This window comes from Besnoitia besnoiti, chromosome II (assembly GCF_002563875.1).
Source record: "Besnoitia besnoiti strain Bb-Ger1 chromosome II, whole genome shotgun sequence".
NCBI classification, from domain to species: Eukaryota; Apicomplexa; class Conoidasida; order Eucoccidiorida; family Sarcocystidae; genus Besnoitia; species Besnoitia besnoiti.
In genome coordinates, this window is record NC_042357.1 from 827489 (window position 1) to 839734 (window position 12246).

Below are 12246 nucleotides of genomic sequence, written 5' to 3' on the forward strand. Positions count from 1 at the left end.
GTAGGTCAGCGCTCACGCAAAAAGTCGTGCGGGCTGCCCTGTTGACTTCATTCGCGCTACGCCTGCCCCTCTTCATCCGCGTCGACTTTGAAGTAGAAGCCCTTCGCTTCCAGTCGATCTTTGAGGACGTTGCCGATAGTCGCAGCCGGCGACCCCACACCGCAGTATTTGGTGCACTTGTCCAGGTCCAACGCCAGGCTGAGCCCACACTCAGAAAGCATTTTCGCAGTTTCGTGGTAGCCTGGGTCGCCAAGCTTCGAGCCGATGGTCACGGAGCATCGAAGACGCTTTCCAGACGCAGTGCGCGTCCGGCCCACAGCGCGCATCTCAAAGTAACCCGACTCCAGCGTCTTGCGGGAAGGGCCCTCTCCTGGTGACCACAGGAGCAATCGAGCCGCACAAGCACAGGCAGACAGAGATATCGAAATGAGTAGATGTACTGACTGACGTTCCTCCACTGAGACAGACTCTCCCTCCCAGTCATTTGCGCGCAGACTCGGGTGAGGTCCAGGGCTCAGGGGCCACTGAGGTCTACCCGCCCTCGGATAACGGAATGCTTAGGCAAACCGACCTACAGCAAACAGGTAGAACGCGAGATGCAGAAATGGAGGAGATGCAGATTTCTCGTCTTCGCACACTTGCTGAGACGAAATGGTACTCTGGAAAGCGCGAGGCGTCGACGCAAAAACGTGAGTATGAACTAACGCCTGCACTTCGACGTAGGCATCCTCTACCCGCCGGGTCGACTCACCTGGTTGTGGCAGAAGGCCGAACGCGAGGAGGAGGGAACGAATAGGGCGAATGCTGACCAGGAACAGCACGGCGTACGTGCACAGAGAGATGCACGCGTTGGTGAAGATGCCGCCGTTCCTTGTGGTCACCATCTCTCTGTAGAGGAGATTCTTGCCGTACTTGTTGTCCATGAGGGCGTTCGACCAGCTGATCAACGTACACGGGAGGAGCAGTTGAAAATAAGCAGCCTCCGAGCGCACGTGTTCACCAAAATGAGCACAGTGGTTGACCCGGAAACCGTCCTTCACGGTGCATCTCACAGGACGAACACGCACGCGCCCAGACGCCTGCTTGCGAACAAGCTCAACGGTTTCCCAGCGACCAAAGTCATCAGCGGTAGCGCGTGAGGATGCAGCACCGCCTAGGCGCTTCCCCCCCCCCCCCCCCCTCCGCCCCCCCACCCCCCCGCGCATGCGGCAACCCAGCAAGACAAGTCTATTTTGTGCAAGACCAGTCTAGGGTCTACGGCAAGGCGCACGCGTCGCTTCGTAGAACGAGTCGCAAGTGGCAGCGGCGGCTATGTCCATCCCGTGTTGCCTTTTCCCGTGTGACATCTGCATCCCCTAGAAACGGAATTCACAAGTTTCGCTAGGTCCTGTTTGGCGCCGGATTCCCTCCGCAACCCGAGCCGCACCGAGGAACACGTACGTATATGCAGACAATTGATCGTGTTCCATTGACGACGCTCCGAGGGGAAACTTCATGCGCAGGCCTTACCGGACGACGTTTTCGTTCAAGGGAGCCATGACGAAAAACCCGCCGTAGCCGAGGTCCCTGTCGTGCGACAAAAGTCGCCTGGCCAGGAAAAGGAAGGCGCACACAGAACTGCGAATGCGTGGAGCCTAGGGCGTGCAGCCTTGCACGCATTGGGGCACTCAAAATCGGAGTTGCGTGACGAGCCGAGGTGAAGGCTCACTGCCCATCAACGCCCCCCACAAGGGCCCGTGTACATACAGATCTGGCCAACATACACATATAGACAAATATAGCGGCACAGACCGTTTATACATGAACGCCAACCGTCCCTGCAGATATACGATTACGGGTCTATGAAAGGGCACCGACCCACGCGGCTCTCGCCGAGGCCTTACACTGGCGAAGGCATCTTCGACGGTAGCGTGAAGGGCTTGTCCGTTGGGAGAGCGTGTTTGCATAGATAGTACGGATCAAAAGTATCCTTGTCTGTCTTCAGGCTGGTCAGAGAGTCCAGCGTGCCGCCAGAAAAACCACCCGCAACCTCGGTGACGCCCGTGGTAACCTGACGGACAATCACGGGGACGAGAAGGCGGCTCACAGAGTCAGTTTTCTCTTGGAAAGAAGGAAACACGCGACCCCTGCAGCTGAACAGTTACACCCCTCGGCGCAGACACGCGTGGGTAAAAGCCTGCACGACTACGTCATGGCTCGACGGAGGCTACGAGATCCCAGGGCGCGCAGGGTGGAAGGGGGGGGCGGCCAAAAGGCAGGGCTAGCCAGGCGCGCATGCGCAAGAATGGGCATGTGACTACACTTCCATCGAATGGGCATTCTCGGTTTTTGGCGGGTCTGAACACCCGCTCACGGTTGGGTCGCCTACCGATTCACAGGGCGCGCCGGCAGTCTTGAGCGCCGCCTCCTCCAGCAGCAGACAAGAGAGGTCACTTGGCACGGAATCGAAGCCGCAGCAGTGGACGATTTTCACGCCGCGCTCGGCCGCCAGTCGCCCGTACTCTTTACTGGTCCGCGCGATGAACGGCATCTCTGCACAAGCGCACCACCCAGGGAAACAAAGCGAAGGAACAAACCTCGCGCCATACGCCTAGTGCGTCAGCACTCGAGTCCACAACACGACTCAGTCGCACTTAGGGACACGGTGTACGCCGGGTGAACAGAGACAAACAGGAGTTTTCTGGCGATGCCGTACTCGGGCGCAGGACCTGGTGTGTCTCGCGATACGCATTTCGCTGGCCAACGACGTGTAAGTCACCCGCGCGGCGTGGTGGTTCTCGAGCGTTGCCGCACCCCCTGAGCCCGTCAGATCGTCCCGCGCCAACTGAGGTCGACGCCCTGCCAAAGGAGGGCGGGTGTTTGTCCGTCGCGTTGTGTTGTTCCTTCTGTCTCTGGCCATTATCCCTCGCGTGCCGTCGCCCCTCTCCCCCTCCCCCCCCCCCCCCGCACCCAGCTTTTGCCTTCTCTGCCTCTTGATTTCACGCGCTGGCGCCACATCCTGCTCGCAACAGCTGCGTTGTGTCTCTGTTTCGTCCCACAGTTTTCTGGGTCCCCTCACTCTACATTTTTCGTCCTCGCCACGCGCCTCCTCCAGCCGTGTCAGCTACCCTGACCGCCAGTTGCAGGCAACCCCTCTTCCCCCACTCCCTGCCCTCCCCCCTCCTCCCCCTTCAGGTGTATGTCTCTGTTCTGTCTCGTGGAGAGTTCCCCGTTCGCCCCCGAAGCCTCTCTTCTTGTCTCACCTCCGACCAGGTCGCAGTAGTGCGTGCGCGCCTCGACGCAGGCCTTCACGAGCGGCTCGCCATATTTGAGGTAAGGCCCCACAGTGGTAACGACGACGCGCGTGCGCTTGCACATCTCGACCAACGACGCTTCGTTCGCGCTGTCTGCGACAATCAGCGGAATCTTGTCCGCGATCTCACTCCGGCCTGCCAAGTTACATGCGGCCTGCCGCGCCTCCTGCAGCTTGCTCAAAGAGCGAGCGGCCAGAGCAAACTTGATCAAAAGCTCCCCGCCAGGCCCCACATAGTGCTTGCAGAGATACTCGGCGACGAGGCTGAGTGACGCACAGACAAACCGAGAAAGCGCGGCAACACAGACACGCGACAGGCACCTACTCCCTGAGGATATGGATGACGCTGCAAGCCGATACGCGCAAGCCGGGCGATCGCCACGACATGGAGGCTGGACTGAAAGCACGCATCACCTGGGCTGGGCTCCGGACTCCACGACAGAGAGAATACTCCACGCTGCAACGACTCCCCAAAGAGCAGGTAGCTGGGTGGTGCTCCAGGCGCCAGGCTGGCCAGCTACAGGCCGCATAAAAACCATATACGGGCGAATGCACGCGAACACGAGTCGGCGCCTTGCTGTAGACGTTTCTACCCCAGTAGGCGAGAGAATGAGAGAATGCGCCAGGACAGGCACGTATGCGCATGTAGGAGGCATGGGATGCGAGTGCGAAAGAAGCTCTCGGCCGTTCGTCGCGGCGCGAGGGTACACTTACCGCCCCGTGTAGCCGGTCGCGCCGTACGCCACGAGGTCAAACTCGCGGTCGGCGTCGTGAAAGGGTTGCGTGCTCATCGTGGTGAGGACGAGACAGAGCCGGTGAGAAGGATTGTCGATGAAAAGGAAACAAGGCGCCGTCGCCGCACACCTTGTCCCTGGCTAATGTTCTACATAGCGAGACGGACAAACGAACACAGCAACTCAGAATCACACGTCAAACGAAATAGGCGTCTACGCTACGTGCTTGTGCCTCCATGCCATGTACAGGTTCACATACATCGTTAACACGGTGCCCTGAACACAAAGGTACCATTTAAGTACGGTTTCACGCCGCAGTAGCTGTGGGTAGGCTTGCTCGCTAGGCGTACACATCATACAGGCGCAGTGCTTCGTTCGCGGAGGTGCGTTGGTAGACAGACTCCGCGATACATGAGACGACCCCTGTATGCGGAAGTGGATGTGCAAGAAAGGAGGATACACAGAACGTGACTAAAGCACATATGCGCGTACACGCTGAATCAGCACGGTGCTGTATGCACACGAGTCCGGGTCTCCTCGCACGCGCTACCTGTATAGCTCAGGTGCCGCGGCCACAGAAGAGCCTCCGTTCGGTGTAAAAGCCTCAGGCATTGTCGCTCCTTCCTGAGTGAGTGTTTTCTTCCTGCGCTGCGTTAGTATCGACGGGCACTGTAAACCCGTTGGCACACGCGCGAGCTTGAACCTCGCCTGCGCCTCACAGAGGTCGAAGCGCATTCCCTTCCTGCGCCTACTCGAGGGCACTTTCAGACTGAAAACACCCCGAGTCATTCCCTCTGAGGACGCTGTCGAAAAACGAAGCAACATACCGAGTCCGCGGAAACAGGTTGCGCCACGCTCGTGGCATGCCGCGACCGACCCGGCCGCCGCGACGGAGCCACGGCGGATGATGGAACGAAGGTTCTGGCAGGGAAAACGGGGGACTTACCTCGAAAAGCTGGTTTCTTAAAGCGCAATGAGAAAAACGAATACTTGCAGAGCGCTTCTCAAAGTTTTCTGGCTGCGCCGAGGCAAGTGCGCACCTCGTTGAAAATCGACACAGTTTATCGGTACGTCTCTCTTTTCTTTTTGGTCTGGCGCGCAGCTACCATGCCCGCGCGCAGGGCGCGACAGCAACGAGTCAACCTGTCCCGAGAGGTGCCCTGTGTGCCGCGTTCTCGCCTGCGAGCGATGACTGCCGTCCAGTTTCCGCTCTCGGAGACAGGAGTGTGTGCCTGCTGGGCCTTTTACTAGTCGAAAATACGTTGGTGTCAGCAAAGATGTCCACCTCCATAGCCCGCGGACGCCAAACCTGCGGCACCCGCCAAGAGCGGGGCGGGCGACGGCCGTCTTGCCAACCGAGAAGGGGAACGCTGCCTCACGGACTGGCCAGCAATGCCTTTCTGAGAGATGGACAGCTGCATCTTAGCAAAGAATGACCGGATTTCGCTTTCATGAGGTTCAGAGGCTCTGTCTCGAAAACTGGCACGGACAGAGGAGCATGTCTCACGCTTCACATTGGAGACTGCGTGTGCAGCCTTCGGAAAGCCATGAACCGCGAGTGTCTGAGTCACCCGTTACCCTTCTTGCGACTTGCTGTATGAGTTACAGCCGACATGAGCTGCCTAGTGACTTTTATCTTTTCCGTTGGTGCACTCCAGACTAGCAGGTTTTCTAGAGAGCCACCAGCTTGGCGCTTTGAGACTGTACGAAAGTGATCTCTTCTGAATAACAGCGTCGAAACAGGGTACGAAGCGTGGCGGGCATCTTCACACGGGACAGAGTCACCCGCCTTGCGCTAGCCTCGTGAGAAGCACCGTATTCAGACAAGGAGTCTGCAGGCTAGACAAACCCCCGCCGTCTCTAGGTGGTGTCCACAACTGGGTGGAGGCCACCGGGCAGCGGACTGCCGTCACTGGGCCCCCTCGAGAGTTTGGTACAACCTCGAAACACAGGGCTCCTGGATCCAGTTTCAAGAGCCGCTTCGCGAGCCAACTGGAAATAAGATTCGTGCACATCACCATAGATCCTAGAGGGAACAACGTCATGAGTCATGTTTGTCACACGTATCGCGGTGTGCACGCCTGGTGGAGGCGGAGTCTTCTAATTCGCAGCGCCTTCCGAGTCTGGGAAACATCTGCTTAACATCCTAGAGGTTGTAGGCCAGTAAGTAACTGAAGAACTGTAGAGGCTTTGAGTGAAGGATGCAGGGATGGGGATCGGGAGGGACAACTGTTGAGCACCAGTGTGCTATGCATGCGCAGAGAGGCCTTTGGTGTATGTGGCTCCGCTTGAAAATGCCGGGACCGAGATAACCCTTTTCTTACAGTTCTGCGGCACCGCTGTTTGTTTCTCCGACACGTGCGGCGCACATTCCACGTCCGCGTAAGCAGCCACAGCGGCGCTATGTCGTCCTCTCTCACCTGCGCGCTTGCGACAGCACGAACGAAAAATGTGGTATTCTAATCCTCTCTACAAGCATCTACGCTGCCGTACGCGTCTCCCCGCTTGGTTGATGCTGGGGTGCTTCCTGTGCAAGTGTACACTCTTTGCGCAAACTGCGTATGCATGAATGCGCTTCGACACTCATGCACATACACGTCCATGTATATGCATGTATTTCTTTTTTTCAAACGCAGAAGCTGTCAAGTTTGGCGGGTTCACATCCATTTTTGGAGCAGCATGCCACAGCACGCGAACACCGCGGTCGCGTTTCGCTCCGTGGTTCCCAACCCCCCGGCAAATTCTCTTGCGTTTCAGCGACACGCATGCAGGCGCAACCGCTTCCCGAATCCAATACGCGGTGTACGTATACCCCAGCGCCACCACGTGTCCCTCGCCGAATGCACTCAGGCAGCGTCACGAATACGCACGACGGTAACCCGCACCCCTTCTCCACTTTCCACCACAGTTTTTTCAGTGCCTCGCAGGGGACTCCACTCTTCTGACACGCCTCTCAGCGCTCCGGCACATGCACGTATAGACGCGTATACGCCTAGCTGTACAGGCGGATGTGTTGGACTCTGTGTTGTGTACGAGTTTCTGTACGAACGAAAGCGTGTGCAGACACAGACCCACACGCCCGCGCAGAAGTGATGCAGTATCTCGCTTCAGCCGCATTCGCGCGCATGCTCCTGAGTAGCGTCCCACGGGGTGGAAAGGTGGATACACGCCCCTCAGAGTCCGAGGTCCTTGGCGAGTTTCTGCGACTTCTCCAGCGCCTGCCGCGCCTGGAGGGCCTTCCATTCCGGAGAGAACTGCGCCTCCACCTGGTCCTTCATCTTCTGAATGGCTCCTGAGTAGACAAAACAGAACCCCCCACACGTGCACAGGCCTGTATGCAAAGCGCCGACGGCCGGTTCGACCTTTTTGCCACACCACGCGCCAGACACTGTTTACGAGACTACACAAATGAAGCGCAACCCCACCAGTGAATTCGAAAAAAAAGACTCCCCCTGAAACCCACCCCCCTGCGCACCTCGCGAGATATCGAGTGCACGTCTGCTTTATTTTTACCATGAAAACCTCCCTCCCTCCGAACCCTCCCGCTAAACAGCTGAGGGCGTCTGACGCACCTGCGGGGTTCAAGCCCTTGGGGCATGAGACTGTGCAGTTCATGATACCGTGACACCTGAAGACAGCGAAAGCACACATCCCGCGCAGGAGTGTTGCCGACTTGCCACTGCGCACAAGATGCCGAAAACAAAAATCTACTCACTCTTTAGCTCTTTCGGTCCCTCCTAGAAAAACGGATTGCGAAGCGCTCGGTGGAGCCGCCAGAGAGGGATTCGCAGGTATAACTGTCGACACAGATCGGCGGGTGAGTCGTGAAACCAAGCGCCTCCGCGAGGAGGGGCGAAGCCTTGTGCTTTTACTTGAGAGGTATTTGCACCGCGGCAGCTCGACGAACGTCGCGCCTCACCTGTACAGCTTCATCGTGTCGTTGATAGCCGCGAGACGCTCAGCGGTGAACTCGTCACGGCTGTCCGCAATCCACCTAAAAATCGGCAAAGAAAAAGCGCGACACACACGGGCCAGTGAGTCGCCGTTGCCTGCACGGCTCGCAGGGCCGCGCCGCTGCGCAGGATGCATGTCTAAAAAAAAAAAACAATTATGCGAGTACATCTCGTGCCGCAGAGGCAACGACCCCCGGCGCTGGACTCCCCCCATTCGAAAGGAGCATCCGGTCGACCTTTCAAATTCCACGCGACGACATAGGTCGGCCCGACGACCCCAGAAGCACCCGTCCCGAAGAGACCCGGTGTCTCCTTGCGCCTCACCTGAAGGCCTGCATGAGAACCGCCGGGCCCAGATACGCCTGCGGGTTCCACCAGTACGAAGGGCACGACGTGGAGCAGCACGCGCACAGAATGCACTCGTACATGCCGTCGAGCTTCTTGCGGTCTTCAATCGACTGCAGATACTCGACGTTGGGGTCCTGAAGACAGCCCAGGAGACAGCAATCGCGCGTGAAGCACGAAGCGGAGACACCGACCGCGACGAGGCGCGGCGCGCCCCTGAAAACGTGCGCCCTCTCTCTGCAACGACGACACCGCTTCCTCCCACCCCCCCCCCCCCTCCCCCCTTGGGCACAGGCACGCGCTCGAGACTCCGTGTACGCAGCTCTTGAGGCAGAAGCCCTCAAAACTCGGCGCAGAATGAATGAAACGCCGCAAAGGGAGGTGGCGGTCGGCGTCTCTGCCTTACCTTCTTGGCGGTTTTTCTCTTGAGCCAGGGCTCCACGCTGCGGTACTGTGCGTAGAAATTCGTCATGTCCGGCACCAGGTCGCGGAGCACCATCATATGGGGCAGGGGCAGGATCTCAACGGGCGGATTCTTCTCTCTGAACACCGCCTGATTGATTTTGTCGGTGACTCGGCTCACGATTTCCTCCTCGTGGCGATCGTGCTTGATGTCTTGCCCTAAAAAAAAAGAAACGCCAAACTTGCGGAAATCCCGATTCAGTAACGCATCGATGGGCGCGCCGACAAAGGGAGGGGGGGGGGCGAGCAACACAGAGAGACCGCTGTAGACAGGCGTGCGCCGAATCTTTCTGTCGCCACTAACGATGGATTCGCGAACTCTCTGCTCTCTCCGGGCACCGACAGACAGACGCGAGGACAGATACACAGACACACGGCAGCAAGAAGCTACAGACTCTGAAGCTGGTTTGTGCCAGAGAATGCGGAAATCCACGCGCCGGTCCCACTCCCGCCCTGCGCCAGGTGTCGTTGCGCCCTGTGCGGGGACCAAACGGGGCCGACGTCCCCTTCCTCCCCCCCCCCCCCTCCCCCCATTCACAGGACACAATGGATGGATACATGCATGGAAAGGGTGCTTGCGCCCTGGGAGCGCATCAAGTCGAGGCAGCGGGCGACGCACCTGGCATGAGTCGCATCGCCTCGTTTTCGCGGTCGGAGCGCTCGATGGGTGTGAGACACGCGAGGCAGTTCTTGCCATCGACGTTCATCGCGCAGGAGCCGCAAATGCCTTCGCGGCAGCTTCGTCTGAACACCAGCGTGGGGTCCTGCAAGTGTACATACACCGCAGCAGCGTAACGGCGCCCACGTCACACAGCTGCCGCTTCTCCAAGCCGCGTCCAACCGCTCAACACCGCCCACCTCTCTCACTCTCATCATCTCCCTGAATTCGCTACACGTGGAAATTTGTTCCCCCGCCACACATGTTCATTTACTAGATCTTCGCAATATTCTATACCCAGACACACATGCATATCCATACATCCTACACACGCACGCATACATATCTATATGTGTATACGGCCCAAGTCACTGCGCCCCCCACCTCCCCCTCCGGTCGCGACTTCATACCTGTCGATCCTTGATGGCGATGAGCGCGTCGAGGATCATAGGGCCGCAGGTCGACACGTCGAGCTGGTATTTTTGCAGGTAGGGCCGCTTGTCTGTCTCGGGGTTGTATCGGTAGATAGAGAACGTCCGCACCCGCGGCTCCTTCAGGCCGACTTCCTTCTCCGTCGCCACGGCGGCCTCAGCCATCGCTGCAGAGGCTGCCGTCGCGGAGCTTGCGCCCGCAGGAGAAACGGCCGCGGAGGACAAGAAGCGCGCTGCGAGCGCCGCACGCGACGAGACAAGTCTGCCCCTGGCGGGGGAGAGCATCGAGCCAAGCGAGACCCCGATCATCTTGGAAAGCCGCGAAGGGAGACACGGGGGGGGACGCGGAACGCAAGGGAGCCAACGGAGGTTTTTGAAGAATATCGAAAAGGACCCGGGCGAAAGGCAGGGCCTGCCGGCGAGAGACCGAGGGAGGGGACGGAGTGAACAGGAACCAGGGGAATGCACCCGCAAACGGTCCTCGTGAATCGCGGTCAAAAACCGAGGCAACTAAAACCGAAAAACTACAAAGTCGTCCGCTGCGACGCGAACGAGCTCTTCCGTACGCCGAGGCCTAAGCGCGTCAAAGAGAGCCGGCTGAACGCGTAGTGGCGGCTGCCAAACGCGAAGAAGCGGATAAAACGCAGGCGAGAAGAGCGACCAAGAGAACAGAGAGAGGCGCGATATCCTCTGCGTTTGGGAGCGTGGACCTACGTGCCCCGTGACTTGCCGCTGTAGACAGTGGTGGAACCGACAGGAACGAGAAGCAGACATAAACTGCTCGGGAAGGAAAGTCAAATACTGAAGGAGGGAAACGAAGAAAAAAGGAGAAGAATCGAGGCCCACAATCACGCGATCCGACGGAAAACATCGACTCGCTCAATCGAAACTTCCTGCTTGGCGGTTTTGGTAACTGCGTCGGAGCATCGTCACCAGGCAAACAGAAGTCGACTTTCCTTTCGTGTGGCTGGGTATGTACACACAGAGGAAGGCGGGAAAACAAGAGGGGAAGATGCGACGCGTTTCTGGATTCCCAACAGATTCCGTCAGGAAGCGAAAAGCGAAAAGTCGGATGAGTATTGGGCATCTATTCTTGTTTGGCCTCTGGCATGTTGCGGCAAAAAACCTTACAGAAAGTCTCCCGGGCTAACGACCCGTCACTCTGTGCTTGCTCCGGGTGACTTTTCGAGACAGGCCTCGGCTTAGATCCGAAAAATCACGGAAATGTGTCTCTGCCTCGCAACCCGGGTGGTGAGTGGCGACACAACGCAGCGCTCAGAGGTGCGCACGCGGGCAGCGCGGAGATCGATTATGTGTAAAGGTCGTTTTCAAAAACGGTTACTCCCGAACTACTGCCGCGCTGCAATAGAGGTGAACGAAGATCTAGAAGGCTGCCGTAAGCATGGAAAACGTATTTGGCTGCGTTGGCTATGAGAAGATCGAATTCTGTTAGCGGCACTACGCCAAGGGGAACTGCCAGCCAGGGGGTCCGACAGAGATACGCGTGTCTGCTCATGAATGCCTATCCTCGCGAGAAAGACAGCGACTTCTGTGAATCAAGAAATGTCCTCCCCTCATGTAACCCCGTACCTGAGAGCTCGGCAGTAGACCTTCCCGGTTTCCGTGTTAGGTTTATATCGACTTCCTTCTGGGATGGAGGTCTTCAAAAGGGCGCAGTGACCGGCACACACTCGGTCGCCAAGAGGTAGCCAGTATCGGTGGCTTGGCCTCTTTTCATTCGCCGCACTCCCCCTACATGCTGTGGACTCCCGATTCTTTCTAGTCTTTCTCTCTGTGTGCTTTTTTGTGGCGTAGAAAGCTTCTCATCTGCGGAGTCCTCCTTCTGTATCCCCTCACCTGCCGATCTCTCCGTTTTTGCTGCGCCACTGTATCCGCGTCGTCTGCTACCGCCTGAGGCCTCCTCGCTGTTTTTCTCATCGACAGCCCCTGCTGCTGTCCCGTCTCCTCAAAGTGTCTCCCACAAATCAAGACTGGTCCCTCTTGGGTATTGATTTCTGGGGATTTCCCGCATTTCTTCGTTCTGCGCAGCAGTAGTTACAGAAACAAAGAGGGCCGCAAGATTTTCATTTTTTCTTTTTTGCTGAAGAAACGTGAATTCACCGAACCCCCCACCGTCCCACCAGCGACCGTGCCATCCTCGATGAGGGTCGCTAGGGCCCCAGCGTTACTCAAGAACGATTGAATTTCTTCCCCAAGAGAAACGTCCCCCCTGCTCCCTTTTTCCTTCTCTCGTTCCCTTTGTTTTTTCTCTAGGTGCCCCCGTCGCTTCGTCCTTTTCCCTCGACCTTTCTTCGCTACAGTCTCCGCTTCGCCGCAGTTGCATGCCTGCCTATTTACGAAATCTCTCCAT

General features: G+C 57.9%; 2 protein-coding genes across 2 annotated transcripts; both read right to left on the reverse strand.

Moving 5' to 3' along the window:
• Window positions 1-56: 56 nt before the first annotated feature.
• On the reverse strand, window positions 57-4083 carry BESB_034710 (saccharopine dehydrogenase domain-containing protein; the record flags this gene model as incomplete). The annotated part of the gene is made up of 7 exons (XM_029362057.1): window positions 57-370; window positions 752-939; window positions 1510-1587; window positions 1884-2050; window positions 2369-2532; window positions 3243-3556; window positions 4007-4083. 7 exons carry the CDS (start codon window positions 4081-4083, stop codon window positions 57-59), a joined length of 1302 nt encoding a protein of 433 aa, XP_029221022.1.
• Window positions 4084-7199: 3116 nt separating this feature from the next.
• On the reverse strand, window positions 7200-10160 carry BESB_034720 (succinate dehydrogenase [ubiquinone] iron-sulfur protein; the record flags this gene model as incomplete). Its single annotated transcript, XM_029362058.1, has 7 exons — window positions 7200-7318; window positions 7599-7654; window positions 7946-8020; window positions 8304-8461; window positions 8731-8945; window positions 9406-9550; window positions 9855-10160. 7 exons carry the CDS (start codon window positions 10158-10160, stop codon window positions 7200-7202), a joined length of 1074 nt encoding a protein of 357 aa, XP_029221023.1.
• Between the last annotated feature and the right edge of the window lie 2086 nt (window positions 10161-12246).